Here is a 21,674-nt window from a genome sequence, read left to right on the forward strand (position 1 = left end):
TGATTAAACATGTGTTTGCCTAGCGCTTCCCACAGACCGAAAAATCATGCTTTGCCCCATATACCAACCCAAGTATTTCTTAATTGTCCACTTTGATTATTAACCTGTTTGGCACATTTGGCTTTTATAGTGAAGTTGTGTATGTAAAAGAAAGTCAGAAAATGTGATCAGTCGACCTCAAGATATTCACAAGAAGCAGAAAGAAACGAGAACAAGCAGGGTGACATTCTAGCATTTCTCAAACCTGTGGAGTTTCTAGGTGTTGGGGTGGTACTCTGGGATCTAATATTGCTACAAACCCAGCCCACCAGCCACCATTGGAGGTGGTTCCATTGAATGATTCTATGGATGGGGGTGATCTTAATTGCTCTCTACCGCAGTTTTAATACTATCTAAAAGAGGGACTTTTAAAGGTTGCTCCCTTGTTAACAGGAAGTTAGTCCCAGAGAAGGGAGCTGCACATCCATTGCTTCATAACAAACGGAATCCCCATTATAGTGTGGTTGAGGAAGGCCGTTCTTGTTTGGCCTTGGAATACATTTTGGGTAACTAAATTCAGTCTACCTTAAGTAGCTGAAATGTGTTAAATCTTTTCCATAATATGCCAGTTAAAGCCTACATCTGCATCAGACTGAAGGGATTATTATAGAACCCTCTATGCTGCTTGTGGCATGGAGAATAGTTTTATTGAATCTCTTCCTCCCTAGCTAAGTGGTATTTGGAATTTGATTTTGATCTTGTCAAAGCTATAACTATGGGCCTTTAGGTTTTGTGAGCTGCTGGTCCCAATGGCTAGGCCAATATAACGCTAAACAATTCTCCCGACTTTTGGATAATGATTCTGACAGATATTTAATAATATCTTAAGATTCGAGTGATTAGCACCTTCATGGAAAAAACCCATAATATTCCAATTTTTATAAAAAGTAATCGCCTGTGCCATGAGAATTATTACCTAACTGCAGTAATAATCTTTTCAGCTATTATTTTAAGACCTATTATGAAATGCTCTGAGGATGCAAAGAGATGTGACTGCAGACAATCAGGGTTTAGAAAAAAACGAGCAACCTTAATTAATCGGATGGTAAAGAACCTGCTCCCTGAAGAGGTTTGCTTAAAAAATGGGACTCTATATGCAGCCTTCATAGATCTCTCAGCTGTGTCGGACCTGGTTAATCGAGGACGACTCTGGAGCAAACCTTCTGAATGTGGTCCTCCAGGTGGAGTTTTGTGCAATCTTGTAGATTTGCACAAGGGAACTTCTCTTCTGGTCAGACTAACCACTGTGGGTCACATGTTTCAGGAGATTGAAACCTTCAGAGGCCTGTGCCAGGTCTGTGTGCTGGCGCCTGCCCTGTATAACTTGTATATTTCTGATTTGCAAGTGACCTTTACTTGGGTCAAAGCCTTCTTGCCAAAATTGGGGCTGTCCTTGATACATTGGTGCTTATATGGCAATGATTTTGTGATCTTTGATCACACCCCCATTAGGATACAGCGGTCCCTGAATGCGCTGAATTGTCGCCTATTTTGAATGTGTGGATGGAAAAATGCTATTCAATTTTACCTATGTTGGAGCTTTATAGATGAAGTATTGGGAGCTAATCCATTAGAGGTAAAAGGGGAAATTATGGAGTCCAGATTGGATGAACACAAGAGAAAGTACAAAATATCAGTTGTATTCCTTTTTTAATGGTTAAGAAAAGAAACTGGGTGTGCTTCCTAACTACCTTAAAAAATACCCCCATCCCTTCTGGAGGGCACAATACATAAGAATTTGCTTGAATCACTTTCCAACATTTTAAGTCCAAGGCCCTAGGCTAAAACTTTGGGGAATAATTATTTAAGGATCAGTAAGACTAAAACCAAGATTATGGCTTTTTGAAATCGTCTAGATGTAAGAATTTCCCTTGGTGCTTAGACAATGAAAAATTCAAAGAGATCTGACATTTGAAATATTTAGGCTATGATTTTGAGAATAAACCATTGAATAAGGATTTGATAGCTGGCTTCAAAGCTGAAACCAATATTCTTACAAATCAGCTGTTGAGGTTACATGAAGATATGGGAGTTATTCGTTCTTGCCAGCAATAAGATATTACAAAATGGAGATATTGCCCTCTCTGTTGTGTGGAGCAGGGATATTTTTTTTGATAATGGATAGCCAGATGTGGGATCAAATTGAGGGGATTATTTGGCACAAAACCGTACGCCTACCAGGCTGTGTACCAATATCCGTAATTCGCTGGGAGCTAGGCCTAATTTCAATCCAATCAATTGTAAACTCTTATCTCTGTTAATATCATGGATCCTCCGATATGTTCACTATTCATTGAACTTAATAGCCTGTTCGGTGACCTTGTGTCGCCTATTTTGAATGTGTGGATGGAAAAATGCTATTCAATATTACCTATGTTGGAGCTTTATAGATTAAGTATTGGGGCCTAATCCATTAGAGAAAAAACCCTTGGCTTGGAAGGTTTGGTCTAAACTGGCGACATCCGATAGTGGTAAGAAACTGAATGTCATAAATGAAAGTAGTCCAATAAGTCCTTAAAGTCGCGTCCCACCAAGTCGGGGGTTTAGCCAAGTACAAGACCCCTTGCTGAATAGTGTGAAGTATAGGTGACCTGGGAGGAGACTGCGCCTGATTCTTGCACACGAGACTTATTTTTTTAATTTTATATTTTTTATTTTTTATTTTTCAGAAAAAATTGCCCTTAACGTTGATGACACGTGTTTCGGTCCTCCAAGGACCTTTCTCAAATCAGGGCTATTGATTAGTCTTAATCATAATAAAGTCATAAAAAGACAAAAAATAAACACATAAATAATCACAAAGAAAAATATGTGCATGTATCCAAAACATCAAAGTAACGGTTTGAGTATTGAAGTTAGATCAGCATAGAAAAATAAACATTTTTAGGTGAGATGCATACACACAAAAGTACATAGATGTAAAAATAATAAAAATAAAAATAAAAAGCCAGACAATAAATGGATGGGAAAAAAGGGTAGGAGAGAAGGGGTGAGATTCAAAAAGAAGATAAATACAAAATCTCCATTAGTTATTGTACACAATAAATTACTAAAACAAGCAATTTGTAATGGTCATTGTATGTCTCAGAAACAAGTGGAAACATGTTACCTTATGGTCATGTAAGAGGCCCCTGTCACAAGATGTGAAAGATAAGCTTCCATATATCATTGGGATAAATCCCTGAAAAAGCAAAAATAAACAAATAAAAAAAAAAATTTTTTTTATGATATAATAAATAAACTCTTGTCTTACCCTAATATAAAGCTCAAAAAGTGAATAATGCACTGGGTATTGGGTTACCAAATGGCGTGTGTTCTTGAATATTAAGGATTATTAGTTGAAAACCAAAATTACACGTGAAAAGATTAGCTTCGCACTCCTAATAACTGATGGTACGCTTTCGCGTGTGAAAATATACGTGGAAAGACATTTTACACGTATGAGTACTTGCAAGGTAATCCCGCGTGAGAAAATATGATACAATGAAAGGATCCTAGTGCCTCGCGTGAGAATGTCAACCCGTAAAATCGTAATGCTGGCTTGCCACGTATACTGAACTCAAAGCGCACAAACGCGTGCGCGATAATCCATGTTGAAGCGTAAAAGTACATCTCTACAATTATAGTACGCACATTCGCGTGCGCGTGAAAAAATGCTCTTATCGCATCTGACCGCGTGAAAATGTGATCGCGTGAAATCGTAATTAAGGATAGGGACGTATTCTGTACTGGATGCGTACGATCGCGTGCTGGCTTGCCACGTATACTAAACTCAAAGCGCACAAACGCGTGCGCGATAATCCATGTTGAAATACATCTCTACAGTTATAATACGCACATTCGCGTGCGCGTGAAAAAATGCTCTTATCTCATCTGACCGCGTGAAAATGTGATCGCGTGAAATCGTAATTATGGATAGAGACGTATTCTTTACTGGATGCGTACGATCGCGTGCGCCTAATACATGATAAAGCGTGCGAGTAGTTTTATACAGGGTGAGTATGCACAATCGCGTGCGCGTGAAATTACAGAATCTTAGCGTGAAAAACTTGGTAGTCGATTCACACGCGTTCGCGTACGCGAAAATCGCATGAGAATGTGGATGCGTGAAAAATTCAGACGCTCTCTTACCTGCTGTTCAGATTAAGCGCGTACAATCGCAGAATTGCTACAAGTCTCAAGGGGGCGCCATTATGCGTCCTCACTGTTGTTTTATATGTTGCTAAGGGAACAATTCTCATAGAATGTCCTTCCTTCATGTTTAGTCGTATGTTCACTGGTGGCCATATTGTAATGGAGTGAAAATGCGATAAAGGTAGATGTTGAGTGGCAAATTGAGAAGTAATATGTATTCAAATAAAGTCTGCACGTCATGAACTTTTGATAAATTATCAAAAAAAGGCAGAATTGCATAGAAAAAACATGTGTGTGAATGTATGAAAGAGAAAATGTCTTAATAAAGAAGACAATAATATGGAATAATGTACATAAACTGGTAAGAATGTTTACTCTTCATTATAGTTACCACAAAGTTGTAACTATAAAAAGGACACCATTTCATTATCAGAATTAGATTTGATTATACCTTCAGGGAGGAGTCAGCCTCGATGTACCATCAAATTGTCATGATCAAGGAAATGTTAGAGCTTTCCCTACAATGCAACATTTTCAATTTCAACAATGTCTTTTATAGACAAACAAGAGGGGTTGCTATGGGCACCAAATATGCCCCAGCCCTAGCAAACCTCTTCATGGGACTGTTTGAGGATTCAGTCATATACAAGGACAAAGTGTATCAGAAGGATCTTATGTATTGGTTAAGATACATTGATGATGTGTTGATATTATGGAAAGGCACAGAAGCAGAATTCCAGGCTTTTTTAAACAGAATCAATGTTAATGAAATGGGTATACAATTCACGGGTGTCTGCGATGCTAATAGTATTGATTTTTTGGACCTTACAATATATATTGAACAAAACCAGATAAAAACGCGTACATTTCGTAAACCTACGGAGGTCAATGCCACCTTACATGCTACTAGTTGCCATCATCGTACAACGATTCTCAACATACCAGCAGGTGAATTCATAAGAGCAAGAAGAAATTGTCAGACCAAAGAATACTTTGAGAAAGAATGTGGGCTTCTACAATCAAGATTTCTGGCAAGAGGATATTCGAACAATTGTGTCGCTAAGGCATTGGACAAAAGTCTACAACTAACTCAGGAACAGACTCTAGCTAGTAAGAACAGATCTGCGGAGCCATCCACCATAAGATTTATCACGAAATTTGGTAACGACCACAAACATGTGAGAAAAATACTGGCCAAACACTGGAATCTCTTGAAATTGGATGACCATATTTCCAATTTTATTGACAACAAACCACGAATCATCTTTAAGAGAGCACAGACACTCAAAAACAAACTAAGCCCTTCAGACTTACCGGACCTACCAGAGGGAACATCGAATTGGCTACAATCTACCCATGGCTTCAGGAAATGTGGAACTTGCACCATTTGCAAATATGCACATGAAAAAACAGATTGTTTCAAGGGCAGCAATAACAAGACTATAAAAATCAAGCAATCCATAAACTGTAGGACAAAATATGTGGTTTATACGATTGTATGTGTGTGCAAATTAATATACATTGGAAGCACCATTAGGGAACTCAGGACTAGAGTACGTGAACATCTTGCCAAAATTGGAAGCCAGGACCCTAGACTGCCTCTTGCCTGTCATTGGCAAGAGAAACATCAATTGGATAACAAAGCTGACATCAAGTTCATTGGCCTTCAAAAAGTTACCCTTGGAAGACGTGGAGGTGACAGAGAAAAGAGACTCAGACAAACTGAGGCGAAAATGATTTGCAAATTCAATTCAACAGTACTCGGACTTAATTCTGATAATGAAATGGTGTCCTTTTTATAGTTACAACTTTGTGGTAACTATAATGAAGAGTAAACATTCTTACCAGTTTATGTACATTATTCCATATTATTGTCTTCTTTATTAAGACATTTTCTCTTTCATACATTCACACACATGTTTTTTCTATGCAATTCTGCCTTTTTTTGATAATTTATCAAAAGTTCATGACGTGCAGACTTTATTTGAATACATATTACTTCTCAATTTGCCACTCAACATCTACCTTTATCGCATTTTCACTCCATTACAATATGGCCACCAGTGAATATACGACTAAACATGAAGGAAGGACATTCTATGAGAATTGTTCCCTTAGCAACATATAAAACAACAGTGAGGACGCATAATGGCGCCCCCTTGAGACTTGTAGCAATTCTGCGATTGTACGCGCTTAATCTGAACAGCAGGTAAGAGAGCGTCTGAATTTTTCACGCATCCACATTCTCATGCGATTTTCGCGTACGCGAACGCGTGTGAATCGACTACCAAGTTTTTCACGCTAAGATTCTGTAATTTCACGCGCACGCGATTGTGCATACTCACCCTGTATAAAACTACTCGCACGCTTTATCATGTATTAGGCGCACGCGATCGTACGCATCCAGTAAAGAATACGTCTCTATCCATAATTACGATTTCACGCGATCACATTTTCACGCGGTCAGATGAGATAAGAGCATTTTTTCACGCGCACGCGAATGTGCGTATTATAACTGTAGAGATGTATTTCAACATGGATTATCGCGCACGCGTTTGTGCGCTTTGAGTTTAGTATACGTGGCAAGCCAGCACGCGATCGTACGCATCCAGTACAGAATACGTCCCTATCCTTAATTACGATTTCACGCGATCACATTTTCACGCGGTCAGATGCGATAAGAGCATTTTTTCACGCGCACGCGAATGTGCGTACTATAATTGTAGAGATGTACTTTTACGCTTCAACATGGATTATCGCGCACGCGTTTGTGCGCTTTGAGTTCAGTATACGTGGCAAGCCAGCATTACGATTTTACGGGTTGACATTCTCACGCGAGGCACTAGGATCCTTTCATTGTATCATATTTTCTCACGCGGGATTACCTTGCAAGTACTCATACGTGTAAAATGTCTTTCCACGTATATTTTCACACGCGAAAGCGTACCATCAGTTATTAGGAGTGCGAAGCTAATCTTTTCACGTGTAATTTTGGTTTTCAACTAATAATCCTTAATATTCAAGAACACACGCCATTTGGTAACCCAATACCCAGTGCATTATTCACTTTTTGAGCTTTATATTAGGGTAAGACAAGAGTTTATTTATTATATCATAAAAAAAAAATTTTTTTTTATTTGTTTATTTTTGCTTTTTCAGGGATTTATCCCAATGATATATGGAAGCTTATCTTTCACATCTTGTGACAGGGGCCTCTTACATGACCATAAGGTAACATGTTTCCACTTGTTTCTGAGACATACAATGACCATTACAAATTGCTTGTTTTAGTAATTTATTGTGTACAATAACTAATGGAGATTTTGTATTTATCTTCTTTTTGAATCTCACCCCTTCTCTCCTACCCTTTTTTCCCATCCATTTATTGTCTGGCTTTTTATTTTTATTTTTATTATTTTTACATCTATGTACTTTTGTGTGTATGCATCTCACCTAAAAATGTTTATTTTTCTATGCTGATCTAACTTCAATACTCAAACCGTTACTTTGATGTTTTGGATACATGCACATATTTTTCTTTGTGATTATTTATGTGTTTATTTTTTGTCTTTTTATGACTTTATTATGATTAAGACTAATCAATAGCCCTGATTTGAGAAAGGTCCTTGGAGGACCGAAACACGTGTCATCAACGTTAAGGGCAATTTTTTCTGAAAAATAAAAAATATAAAATTAAAAAAATAAGTCTCGTGTGCAAGAATCAGGCGCAGTCTCCTCCCAGGTCACCTATACTTCACACTAATCCATTAGAGGTAAAAGGGGAAATTATGGAGTCCAGATTGGATGAACACAAGAGAAAGTACAAAATATAAGTTGTATTCCTTTTTTAATGGTTAAGAAAAGAAACTGGGTGTGCTTCCTAACTACCTTAAAAAATATCCCCATCCCTTCTGGAGGGCACAATACATAAGAATTTGCTTGAATCTCTTTCCAACATTTTAAGTCCAAGGCCCTAGGCTAAAACTTTATTGACAGAAGCAAGCCTGTGGGTTATACCGACACAATGTTTAGATGACGTTGGACCATTTAGAAGTATCCTATCCGGCTTAAAAAGATGTACGAGAAGTTTGTTTTTAGGTTGGATTCGATCTCTTGTCCCCAGTCCCCCTTTCATCCAAAAAGTATATGTAAAAGTTCAGTAGATGTGGAGGGACAAAAGAATTAAAGTATACCATAAAATGCACAAAAACACCTTAAGCCCCCCACAAATATCCTCCTATTCAATAATGGGAAGTTGGGTCGAGGGGACAAAACAAAATGAAAAGCATACCACAAAATTAAAACTATTCTGCAAAGCGCACAAGATGATCTTGTGCATTCAAACTTTCTATATGGTCACTGTACAAGCACAGAAGGGTCCAAGAGGGGAAGTTGAATGAAGACTATACACAACATTCACAAGAATATCTGTTGCCTCGAACACACTCAGACACCTTAGTTGTGTTTGTCCACCATAGTATGTGATGTCTGCTGCTATGCAGGGTATTATTGCATGTTGTGTTTCTGGCCCAGAAATGTCTTTTATGTTCAGAATGGCAAGGAGCTATCGCCCCAACATATGGGAGTTGCCATTTACATAGCCAGCCATGAAACTGGAATGAATGCCTGATTTGGTGAGTGCTCTGAGACCTCATGCTTCTTTCCTTTCCCCGTGCAGGCTGGGTGTTTGGAGAGCGACTTCACGACCAGGAGAGGGGCTGGTTCCCCAGTGCTGTGGCCGAGGAGATCTTGAGTGCCGATGTTCGCACTCAGAACCTGAAGGAGTGCTTTCGAGTGCACAGGTCAGAGGACACCCAGCAAAGCCAGAACAAGGACAGGCGGAAGATTGGCAGCAGGACGCGGCAGTGAGGGCGCCTTCCAGGCAGGCATGACTTTGGAATAGAACAAATGGATGGCACTGAGGAGCAGCTGCAGAGTTGGCCAAAGTTAGCCCGGGGAGAGCCAAGCATTGAATTGGGCAGAAGAGTGTGAGCGGAAAGGGCCAGCTTCTCCTCTTGGAGGTGCATCTGCAGACATTGTGTAGATCGAAGGGACAATCTGCCCACTCAGTATAAATATATATATGTGCACACAATATATATATACATATGTGGGTCCACCGTAAATATGGTACAAACACAACGGATCTTCCACACACGTCTCCAGGGAATGGGCATGGCGTGAGTTCCTGGAGCGCCGCATGATGATGTCATTGTGTGCCTTTGTCGTTCCAATGTTTTTGTTGTCGTCACAGGTTGGTTACGTCACAAGTTGAGGTGTTGTTTGCTGTCGGCTTTGATTGGTGGAGAAATGGACGTGGCAGTGAGAACCTGATGACTACAGTGGAAGCGGGGTTGAGGAACAGACTTTGTAAAAAATATTGCCATGGGTCAGAAATGGTATTTGGCCAAAAGCCGATGTTGTGTTTCTCCCACACTGGTGGGGAGAATAAATGAAACTCACCTTCTGTGCCACTGCATAGAACTGTCACTTTCACACAGTAGGCATGAACGGTTCCTACACACCACTGGCCGTGCACCACCCTTCTCCACAGGAGAACATAGATCACGCCTTGGAGAAGTTCAGCTCTGTGATCACCCGTATGCAGGCGTAGAATGTAGTGTGAGGCCTCCAAAATGGCGGCTCTAGGGTCCCCAGTGGCGTCTGATATGTGGTGTGGTCTGTTTTTGTATTTTACTAATGAAGAAGCACGTTTACAATGCTGAGGTGTGATCTCCACTAACTGCTGGCTGGTGCATGCTTTTCACATAAGGAAGACGTGCACATCCGTGGTGGTGGGATCTGCTCCACCACACCACAGAGACAGGCGAGATTAGGCCATGTACGGGCGTGTTGCATGTGGATGGTGATTTTGCACCCTAAAGTTTCACACCATGGAGGGGCGTGCTTTGTGTGCTCACTAGCTTTTTTAAAGGAAATTACGTCCATGGTGACTGATTGTGCTTTGACAAGTGCAGCCTCCACCTGTGAATTTTAAACAACGAGGCCCATCCTCGATGCAATAATTCTTCTATTCCTCTTCTACAATATTGTACAATATTTTCAAGTGCGTTCGTCCACGTGATGCAGTGTTGTGACACCCCTCAATCCACTCACGAAGGACCCCACGTTAGGTGCTGAAGGGAAAAGCCGTCCTTACTCCCTGTCCCGGTTATCTCTGTGTTCTACGGTCCAGGCGCTGTTTAGCAAACCTCTTGACCAATGCTGTGTTTGGCCTGAACTCAATGGGCCTCATCACGAGTTGGCCGGTATCCCAGCAGTAATACCGCCGGGATACCGCCGTGGCTATTAGCATTGCAGCAAAAAAACCCGGTGCTGTTAACGCCGGATCATGGGTTTGGCAGAACGGTAATTCCCAATTTCCCCATTGGACCCATTTAGGAATTCGCCATTGGGCCCAATGGGGAATTTTTGGCACTACTACCATCAGCGGTATTAGCGCACAGTAATAGCGCCAAAAATCAGCAAATTAGCGGCAGATTTACACCCAGCTCAGACTAGGGCTAAATCCTGCCAAACCCGTGATTTGACAAAGCCTGAAATGCAGCAGAAATAGCATTACTGCCGCATTTAAGGGTTACCGCCAAACTCGTGATGAGGCTAAATATAGAACCAGGAATTTGCTGTGAGATGTCGCTAATGCAGAGCTGAACGCAATCCTAAGCTCCCTCTTTTCTGCTACTTACTTCACCTGGAAACTGGTTTGTGCTTACAGCTAAGAATATTTTGTCTCTTGTAAGTAAGGAGTCCTCTTGGTATGCAAAATGGCTTTTCTGTTTTGTCGTCCTAGTGTCTGGCTGCTTATTCCACTATGTAGAATTTTCAAGACCTGCACTCGAAGGGTCAGAGTGAATGTACCATCATCTACCCTGGTTGACGTAATGAACTATGACATGTACCTAATCAGAGCTAATACACACATATGAGGGTTTCCATTGGTCACCATTCACCAACACGCATGGCAGAGAGGACACACATAGGTGTTCATGAAAGTGGGTGAATAGCATCCCTTGTGCCCAGTCTCTTTCTGCTTTTACGCTACTAAGGTGGCACGAAAACCAATCTTCAACAGTTGAGGAGCAACGGCATTGGTCCAGTTCCCGGGGCACCATATTTAGCTGTACACGAAAGTCAACATTTAGGCACCTGGGCTGAGTATTCCGTGTGTGCCCATGGACATCAAAAACGTACAGCACAAAGCAGACAATGACATCCTTTGCTTTATGCTGTCCCGCCCCCAGTTATCCAGCACTCTCTGGGTTACACAGGCCAAATGGCTCCTCCTATGCTGGACGCACCAAGCCTTGCAGCCATTTTCTTTCCAGCTAATCCCTCAACGTTGTTCTCCCCAGTGTCCTTCGCACCAGACTGCGGCACATCATGCCCCAGGATAAAGTTGAGGCAATTCTGGCAAAAAGTTAACGCTGTGTCCAGATCCCCTCTAGGGGAACGTCAGGCTTTGGTACAACCATTTATGGGTCCTCGAAATCACTTGCAGTTGGTGCACTGGTGCACTCCCTCGGGCTGTCTGTCTTCAGTATCAATACCCTGTCTGGCATGATTGGTATGCTGTGTGGTAGATCAGGCCGGTGAGCCTACCCCCTGCCATCATCTCCGTATTCCGATACCTACTGAATTTGGATTCTGAAGGTCTCCAAAACCTCAACTCACCATCAACATAGAAACAGCACATCTCGTGTACCATCCGAAACCTTGTCACAGCCACTCAATTATTACATATTAGGCTCTCGTCTGGCGTTGCTTCGCTGACGTTTCATTCATGGGTTGGCCATGCCGTGTCCTTTGCCCGACAGAACACTGCAACTTGAACAGACTGCCCTCCAAGATGCTTGAAGGTCTGAAGAGGGGCGTGGGACTACTACTTCACTCACGGCAAGGGCCCGTCTTTGCAAGTTCATTTAAGGGTCTGTCTATCCTGGGGTACCATTAGTTAGTCCCCAGCAGACTAAACTCTCCTCTTGTTCTTGAAAGATACCAGTATTTCTTTCCTTCAAGTCATTGGGACCTCTTGCTTGTGTTTACGAACATCCCTGCAATACCAGTGCCAAGGGAATCCGCAAAATATTGCCTGTTGGACCTCTTCCAAGAATTCAGATTGAACCAATGCAGTGGAGAGTGGCAACCCGGGAGGGAGTATGCAGTCAACTAGGCATACCTTCATACATGATCGAAAGGTATGTTGAAGTTGTCATCCTTTGGAGAAAGTTGTCGGATATTTTTAGTCAGAATGTCAGGTAACTTCTGAAACCGCTCGTTTGCATGCTGGGTCATCGTGCTGTCACGTTCTTGGAGGAGTCGGACTCGGAGCCTTTTTAATCCAGATTTCTCAAATAAAAAAGAGCTCTGAAAGCCAAACCTGTTTCCCCCAGGCAATCCCTTACTGTTCTTTTCCTTATACACTGGATGCATAAGAGGAGGAGGGTGGGGTCAGGCTCTAATGCAGGCCAATATTTTTATCGCCATTTGTGACTTGTGACTGTGTTGCATGAACTATACCAAAAATCAAAGGAGGAAACAGAACTCAATCTGCTTCTGAGTGCGCTCACTCCCTGCTCTCCTTCCGGAGTTACTAATCAGGTCAGATCGATCGTTAGATGATCATAAACAAACGTGCAGACTTCAATTCAAACTGTATTGCGGAAATTCCTCTTTCTTAGCTTTAATTAATGAGCCATGAGGTGTGCCTGACTTTTCAGTGCCAAAACTTAGAATGGCAATGCAAGAACTATACCAATACACGCCGTACCCAAAGATGCAGTCCGTGCAGCATTTTATGTCGCTTCATTTCATAACTGTGAAATAAAAGCTGCTGGTGCCGTGTTATAAATCTTGTGCACGACAGTAAATCATGTCTGTGCGCAGTCTTGGCACTGGAATTTACACCAGTGAACATGATTACAAAAACGGTGGCAAACCCACTGCAGGGCGCAATGCGCATCATAACATAGGGGAAGTCCCACCCGCCACTCGGTCATCTTGAGGGTATACCCTGATGGTAGGAGTGTCAATTTCAGTGTCAGTTTCGAATGTTTCTTCCTCCTCTTCACCTGAAGAGCTGGGTCGGTGTTGACAACTTCTTCCTTCTTCTTATGCTGTAGTCTTTTTTGAATTTTTTTTTATGTAGGTATGGTCTACAACACAGGAAGCCACAATGACCGCTAGGGTACAAGCAAGCAGTGACCTTGCTTCCGGGATAGCCGAAATAAGGGCAAAAAGCCTCTCCCGGCATAAAAAAAAAAACCCTGTTCTTGGAAAGCGATACTAGGCTGGGAGAGATCCAGTGAAAAGTGTATTTTAGTCCGTGCCACAGAGGTTCCTCAAGGTTAAGTCTCAGAGTCCAGGTCTAGCAGGGGTGAAGAGTATTAATGAATACCCCCTTTGCGATAGGAACACAGACCAGAATAAGAACAGGAGTCCCAGGGGGCGCGCAGAGATATACCCAGGAAACCACAGTAGACTGAATGACAGGGAGGAATAACCAAAGCGGTTCTGTGGAAAACTCAGGAACCCAAAATAATAGAAGCGTAGAGATCCTCAAGTGAAGAGCACAGACAAAAAGCACACCTGGGCGGTGTGCGAGAGAAAACTGAACAGAGCGGTGAGCAGGGATAAAGCCTGCCGCGTGAGAGGCTAGTAGGGCCGCGGGCAGCGAAAGAGCCTGCCGCGAGAAAGAACAGCACCACAGGTATGGAGAGAGCTTACTGAAGAGAGGAGAAAGAGAGACAGTGCTGCGGGCAGGGAGAGAGCCTACTGCAGAGAGGAGAGGGAGAGTCCGCAGCCAGAAAGCCACAGAGGCGGAAGACAACAGCGGGCGGCAAGCTGCCAAGGAGAGAAAACTAGTGTGGAAACCCAAAGAGGAAACAAACCGGGTTGCAACGCGACGGCGGCCGGGAGGGAGAGGAATAAGAACCTCCCAGCAGCGGCCATCTTGAAAACAACTAGACTGCGCTATGAGAACGGCAGGCAGCATGATGGCACGCTAAGGGAGGTGAGTCCTCCAGGTACACTACAAGCTATATCACTAATGTAGACCCTCCCTGACCTGCTGCCTGCCCCCGATGTAGAAAACCATGAGCCTTTTATTACACCAGACTAGACTCCGCCATCTCCAGTGTGAACGACACCCTCTGGGAGCATGGGTGGTCCTTGGTCCTCTTTCTACCCCATTCAAAAGTCCTTGTCCTGATGCTTGGTGGGGGCAAAAGATAGAGCATCCTCCTGGGTGGTGAACATTCGCTGCATTTTTTGGGTGGCTTCTCTTCCAAGCGCAAATTGCATAATGGGGCAATCAAATGACCGAGCATGGAATCTCTGCTTTGCATAGAGTATACCCCCATGCAAAGGAGTTAGTCCCATGATATTGCACTTTCTGATCTCTTCGTGAATAAAGTGCAACCCCTGAGTGCGGCTTTTGCAGGAACCACACCTTTCCATAAGACAGCCCCCGATGTGAAAAGATTGAATTGACATCTTAGCTCCTAGGGGGCTGCCTGGACTATCTTTGCACTGCCAATCCCTTCCATACATGTATATAATTCTTCAAAAAACACGAGAGGAGCAAAGGCCCCTTTTCTGCAGGAGAAACTCTACAACAGCACAAATTAGGGGCAGCAACAGGTGAGTCCTCGTTTGCCATGAGGCTGCCAGGCACCAAGGGTCCTTCCAATCTCCTCAGCGTGCCAGTCATTTTGAAGAAAGTCTCTAACGCTTCCCTTCTGGTTCTCGTCCACTGAAAGGTAATATATGGGCATGACCAAGCTGTCTTTAACTGGCCATACACATGCCACGGACTTTCTGGAAATAAAGCTCTCCCGCTCTGGCCACCTCAGGGGTATTTCTTTCCCAGTAGCTTTTCTTTTCATATTATCCAGTTCTCTTGTGTCACCAAAAACGCTTGGAGTCTTCGAGTACAGAAAAATGCTATGCCCATGTCTGCCCAATCGGCCATGCTGTGCCTATGTCTGCCACAATCTGCCTGAAGCGTGCCTGCCACGCCACATTCAAGAGCTGGAAAGATCACACTTGAGAGGATGCCCCCATTCTCCAAGAAGCAGGCTGGTTATTTAGCTCCGCTTTGGCTGGCAAGACTTCAATCACTGGATCTTGAAGAGTTAAACGCATGATGGTGGTCAATACATTACTGATTGTGACGTAGAAAATAGATTATCTGCACTTTTTAAAAGTCCATACAGAGGATCTACTGGATGTTTTTTAGATTTGTGTTAGGAGGCTGATGCTGCAATACCAATACAAGGAATCCACACAACTCCTAAGCGTCAAGGTTGGTTAATCAGAGGCCATCACGTAGAACACGTATTTAGCAGCCTCAGCCTTCACGAGCTAGGGTTCTGTCAATCCATCTAATTGGATTCAGTTCACAGTTGTAGGCCTGGACTCCGCTAATAGCCTGATGTCGCCACCTCAGTGAAGGGTTGCTTACATTAAGGACACAGCCAAACACTTCGTCCCACTCTAATTAATGAGAGCCTAGCAGGTCCATAGGTTTCAGACATTTGGGGCTTGGTTCACCCACAAAGTTTCTAATACAGTTCTCTGAGGGTTCTCCAGAGGCTTCTCGCTATCAACTAGCTCAAAGGTCCTGGCGACGGAGCAGCTTGATTTTACTCGCAGTAGCCTGTATTGCTGCCTTCACCTGGTGGGCACAGTCCACAAGCCCTCTGAGGGATTTGCCAATTGAAAAGTTCATCTTCGATGTTGATCACGGAAGAACTCTTCATTGTTTGGATACAAAGTGGGTTGTCTTGCGCTGTGGATTAACTCACATGGGGGAATCACTTTCTGGTTAGAAACCTGTCACTGAAGGTTTGTACGAAAATGTTTTCTTTTGGAACCTCCGGAGAAGTGTGTCATGGTGCATGTAGTCACTATGGCTGGTCATTGTTGCATTAAGTCCGGGCTGTGTGCATTCCGCACCGTATCGGTTGGCGAGGAAAAGGAGCCTGGGCAACTCCCATAGCATTTATCTTGTTGCAGTCCACAATCCAGGAGCACAACATGTACATTTGGAACCCTCATGAATATGCAGTTTTTTGGAATCTTAAGGTCGTTTGGAGATGTTATGTATAGGTGTGGTCCGTTTATATTTTGGATACAAACTGTTCAGAGCCACTGGAAGATACCTCTGTGCAATAGTGTCAAGGAGAATTTGTGATCAAATGTTTCCAAAGAGCCAAAACCATCCAGCGGCTCTGTGACCTTCATGGCTTTATCAATGTGTTCACGTTTCCTATTATTAAAAAAAAATCCTACATTTCTTACTTTCATCACAGAACCCCAAAGCAAGTGCGGGTCCAGAAGGGATCAGTAAATGTATTCAGTAAAGTACAAAACAAGATCAGGGTCCACCTTCTGTTAGTGGAATTGGCAAAGGAAAATTGACCTCTTTCTAGCTAGCTTTCCCTGCCAGCTATCTAGCAGAGAACCTTTCCAGGTAAATACCCATAAGAGCTAAATGACTAGGATTTATGGGGACAGTGAAATGACACATGTAACTCCCCAGTGAAACCGATCTCATCACAGCACCTGCCCAAATCTTGGTGAATAAATGAGCTGCAGCCCGTGTACTTGTTGGGGGCTTATATCCCTGCTGGCTATGATAAAGTGGTGCCGACTGCATCCTTCCTTTGTTGCCGTGAACTTCAAAGAAGCCCCTTTTGCATTCCCAAGCCAGTGCCTTCACATCTTCTCACGCTTTGTCAAATAAACAAGTCAACGAGAAGGGAAATTCTGCCCAGAATGCTATCGTTGCACTATATATGTCTGCTGCATTTCAAATTCCAGCAGAGGTAAGGTTGCATGGGTGGGATTTTCTCAGCATGTGCCCGTCGCAGAAATGTGTAAGGAAGCGCTGCAGGATCCCCATGCACATTCTGCTGGGAAAATTCACTCCTTATCTTCTAGAAAACAATACATCTCTTGGCCTGGAGGTTCTCCAGGGTATTTTATGTGGTGTCCTAAATGGTGTTCTTCATTGTTTCTAAGCATATGTATCTGTCAGACACTTTGAGCACAGTTAATAACCAGGATGGGGGGGGGAGCAGGCTATAGGTACTTTTAGGGTGACTTGCGTATCCCTAGTCCTAGGCAATTTCTTAGCACCATCACCCACATTTCAACAGCCTAGCCCCTCAACAGCCCATTCTTAACAGAAGGAAGGAATTGAGGATTGTGTGTGGCTACACATGGAAGAGGGTGCACCAATGTGTAAAGCTGGATCACGCGTGCAGTTCATGGCTATGGTTAACAGCGTTCCAACATGGTCTATGGTCCCAGCCCTAGATGGCTTGACAGCAATACCTTTGCTAAGACAAAGACCCTTGGACTAAGTGTTCTTGAGACTGTGTTAAAAGGGTTTTGTAGCCTCATTGTGACTGAGGGTACAGAGAGAAAGAGCAATGGAGTGGGACAGCCTGATGAAGTCATTTAGAGCAGCAAGATGAAAGTAAGAGCAGGGATGCGATTGAGTGTAGAGGAAAGGGACACATTTGAGACCTAAAAGGAAAATTGAATCTGTAGAAAGAGGCTGTTTGAATAATGGGGAAGGGGAGAATGTGTGTTATTCTCAATGCCACGTTTAGCCTTCCTCTTTGCCAACCCCATCCAATGCAGAAAAGGGAACCCTCACAAAATAGCAAGGTTCTGAGGTTGATCTGAAAGTGGCATGAGGGTGAAGGATGTTCTTTGCCAATTTTCTGCGTACCTTCTCCCCACGGCCTCATTAACATGAAAAGGGGAGCACTTAATGGAAGGAGGGGGCAGAGTCTATTTTAATGGTACTTCATCGTAAGCCAGTTTCTAGAGTCAGCCTCTAATTGTACTCCATAAGGTCTTGGGCTGGAATGGTTTATTGCTGCAAGGCCTTTCTGACACTTGTAGGTACTTTTACACATCGGAGAGTGTCCTTAGTCCCTGGGAATTGGTACTTCGAGACTGGGTGGCCAAAATATCACCCTCTGAGAGTCTTTCTGGCTCTGGCAGAGTGAGTAGAGTCTACTTTGCAGAGCATAATACAAACTAAGTGCCTCCAACAATTGGGTATTTATTTAAGTGGAGGTGATGGAAGCTAAATAGAGGACATAAAACCTACTCTGGTGAGTGAAAAGAGTGTTCTATGTCCATAAATGTATGGTTTGTCTACAGAGAGGTTGCCAATGGGGGGCAGAGGCCAATTTTTCACCAATGGCAAAGGTTGATTTCTTGGAAATTAATGGACAAGGAGGTTACATGGTTGTCCAAAGATAGGAATAGTTTTGGTGGTGCACCGCGTGAGGGACTTCTGTTCTTTATTTGGTGACTTCATTGTGTGAAGCCCAGTAACTATTTGAGTTGTGGTCACTCGGAAGGCTGACACATTTCAAGGGGAATTTTGAGGAAGAATTCTGAAATGCAGAGTATTAAGGACAGCAAAGACGAAGGGGTACTATTTCATCAGAAGGTTAGAACTGTATCTTCAAATTGGGACAGGAGGCTTCCCTAGGGGTGAAAGGCTGACTGTGGAGTGAGAACATCTCTGCGGGAGTATGAGCAAGGCCTGGGACACACTATCCGGCAGCATAGTCAACAGCTCGCCACTACACAGATCCAAGTCAAGAAAGGTCCCCAGCATCGTATAGGAACAACCTCTTACAGAGGACACTTCTGTGACAGTAGGAGGACACAGAATGCCTGCGCTCAGCTGGGCTGTCTTGAAATCCAGGTATTCTAGCTATGATGCGCCTTACGCTGCAGACTAATTTATGCAAATGTGTGCAATTCGTGCCATCTCATCCTCTCGACAGCTTTTTTCCCCCCAAGAAACAGTGGTCACATGGAGATCTTTCTGTTACAGTGAAGGCAAAATTTACGGCTAGCCCGACAAACCCGACCCTAGTTTGGAATAATCCAATAATCGTTCCATTGTAAGGACTGAAACTAAAGCAGGGCGGTGGAAGGTCTTAATTGGTGTGCAGAAGAATGACTGCTCCTCTTCTGACACGCCTGAAGGGCAGAATAAGTGGTTTGCTTTAGTAGAACCTGTGCAGGATTCTGGACATGCAGTGTAGGCGTTTGGAGACCATGTGGACTACACATAGGGTTTAAAGCAGTATTTTCTTAGTTACAGGGAGCATTTCTACAAATTTGAGAGAGGGTGAGATGACATTTCTTTTTTGAACCCTCATGAAGAGGGCAAGCTCCTGGATCCAGGTAATCTGAGTAGCAAAATACTGCTAGGATAACACTGTTTCGGGCAGTTGTGGGTTGTACAAATACTTCTGGCTGATGATGGGAAGCTAGGAAAGATGGTGCAATGAAAGCTTTTGATGAGAAAGAAGCAGGGGTGACCTCAGCATTTTACCGAGGGGTCGACTGATACTCCTAATCTAGAAAATCCACGTGCCTGACCAGCGATTATGAGGGTGGCGAAGCAGCCCTGTTTTGTGGTGTTGGAGCTTCCATGACTAGGGGATGAGACACTTACAATATAGAACACCCTCAGATTTAAGGAGATTAAGCATAAACCAGTGAACATCCATCCAGGAGTTGATGGTTTGAAGACAGTGGAACAGCGCCTCAAATTTACTTGTGGACATCTGCCAAGTAACTTGGTCATTGTTATTAAATAGCGATATTATTAAAAAAAAAAAGTTGCACGTGGAAAAGAGTAGATGGAGAGAGGAACCCAAAGGGGTGCTGTACGTGCCTTTGCTTGAGGACAACATTGAATAAGGCCAATAGATTGTGACCAATCGGAGAGAAAGGAGGCGAATCATCTTATGACCTGATCCCCAAACTATGCATCCTTGACGAGGCAGAGAGGCACCTGGCATGCAACTGTGCCCAAAGCTGTAGGTGGTCCAGATTAAGCAGAAGCCTGACTCTTCCAACATAAGCTGCCATTGGCCAATCCTACGCGAGAAAGATTAGTACCAACTTGAAATCGGTCACAATGACCATTGAACTCAAACTCTTGGGTTAGCTCAGGGGCAAATGTGTTGGTGATTAACCACAAATAGATTGCACAGCTTGGTCAGGAGAAGGTGTTTTGTTTATTTGTTTAACGATACAGCATAACCCGATCTTTGAGGGGGACAGTTGAAATGGGCCATGAAATAAGAAAGCCTTGTAAGCAGCCTTTGGGTAACAGCAAATAGTATGGTGGGTCGAGGTTCATGGGTGAACTAGAGGATCTCATTTTTGATAGGCTGATAGAAAATGTAATATTGAAGAGCATTTGGAAGACAGGCATTGTAAACGGGTGGACATAGGAGCATGGAGCGCATCGAGTTGGATAGCCAAGGGTGAAGGGGGGGGTCAGGATGTGCAGGGGGCAGCCAGTTCTGAGTAAAAAAACAAGTACGGTCCTTAAAGAGGGCCACTGAAGGAGCCATGGTAACTGATGCATTGAGTTGGCTGGGGACCACAGGAATCGCAAGCAACCTTTATTGAGAGTTTGGGGCTGTTATATACTCTTTTCGGGGACTCTACTGAGCACCTAAAATGTCTTGATCCCATAATTCTGCATTGAAACTGAGGTGCTTAAGTCATCGACGGCTCCTAACGGCAATTATGACCACACGCTACACAATTGAAATGCATTATAATGATCTCAACCCAAGATGCGATCTGTGATGTTGGGCCAGACATTGCGATAATCTGCACAGCTGCACCTCTTTTACATCTTGGTCAGTGGGAAAGGGACACACAGCCTGAGCATCTTTCCCCTTGACCTGTAATATTGGGACATGCAGTGTAATGCTGCATCCTGGCCCGTGACAATCTATGGGGGCCTCCAACACTGTATCCGCCCTGAGGAGTGGTTGCAAAATGTGATGTCACACACCCAGGTGTGATAATGTAGGATGGCACCAGTATGTGATGGGAGGCTGTGAAGTGTACGGCAGCCTTGTGGCTTGCAACATCCGGACCTGGAGTGGGATGTTATTTGGTGGAGTGAAGTGAGAGAGCACAAGTGTGATATCACCACAAAGGAACTGCCTGGTCCATAACAATGATGTCTGCAATGTAGTATTTCAGCCTGCAGTGTTGTGTTACAAATCTGCGCCCTACTGGTTCTGTAAGGGAAGGTGTTGCATTCAGGGGAAAGTATTGTGCAGCATAGTGCCATATTCAGAACACACATGTGATGTTACTGCCTGACAGAGAGGAAACCGTTCACTGGAGAGCAACATTTGCTTGCTGGCGTATTGTGCTGTCTTCTCTCTGAAGGGAAGTGACATCCCGTAGTTGTGTGGATGTCCCGCACTTGGATATGATTATTGCACTCTATTCAGTGTTCCTAAACCAGATACAGCCGAAGGTTTTTTTTTTGGCTTCAAGAATAAAATCAAAATAGTATTTTAAAGATTTTGAACTTGTCTTGCTTTTATTGTACCAGTAAATGAAGAGCGGTGTTATGTCTGAGGGCACTGAAGTGGCTGAATCAGAGATGGCGATTGAGG

The 21,674-nt window shown here is 43.4% G+C and overlaps 1 protein-coding gene across 2 annotated transcripts in view; it reads left to right on the forward strand.

Moving 5' to 3' along the window:
• NGEF (neuronal guanine nucleotide exchange factor) overlaps positions 1 to 21,577 on the forward strand; it is a 1,047,721-nt gene extending 1,026,144 nt beyond the window's left edge. For both annotated transcript variants that reach the window (XM_069617894.1, XM_069617895.1), the window contains one exon: positions 8,852 to 21,577. In XM_069617894.1, the coding sequence (XP_069473995.1) occupies positions 8,852 to 9,042 (191 nt within the window). In that variant the 3' untranslated portion in view covers positions 9,043 to 21,577. The remainder of the gene's footprint in view (positions 1 to 8,851) is intronic.
• The last annotated feature ends 97 nt before the right edge of the window (positions 21,578 to 21,674 follow it).

The sequence above is a fragment of the Ambystoma mexicanum genome, chromosome 10 (assembly GCF_040938575.1).
Source record: "Ambystoma mexicanum isolate Mex_15411 chromosome 10, UKY_AmexF1_1, whole genome shotgun sequence".
NCBI classification, from domain to species: domain Eukaryota; kingdom Metazoa; phylum Chordata; class Amphibia; order Caudata; family Ambystomatidae; genus Ambystoma; species Ambystoma mexicanum.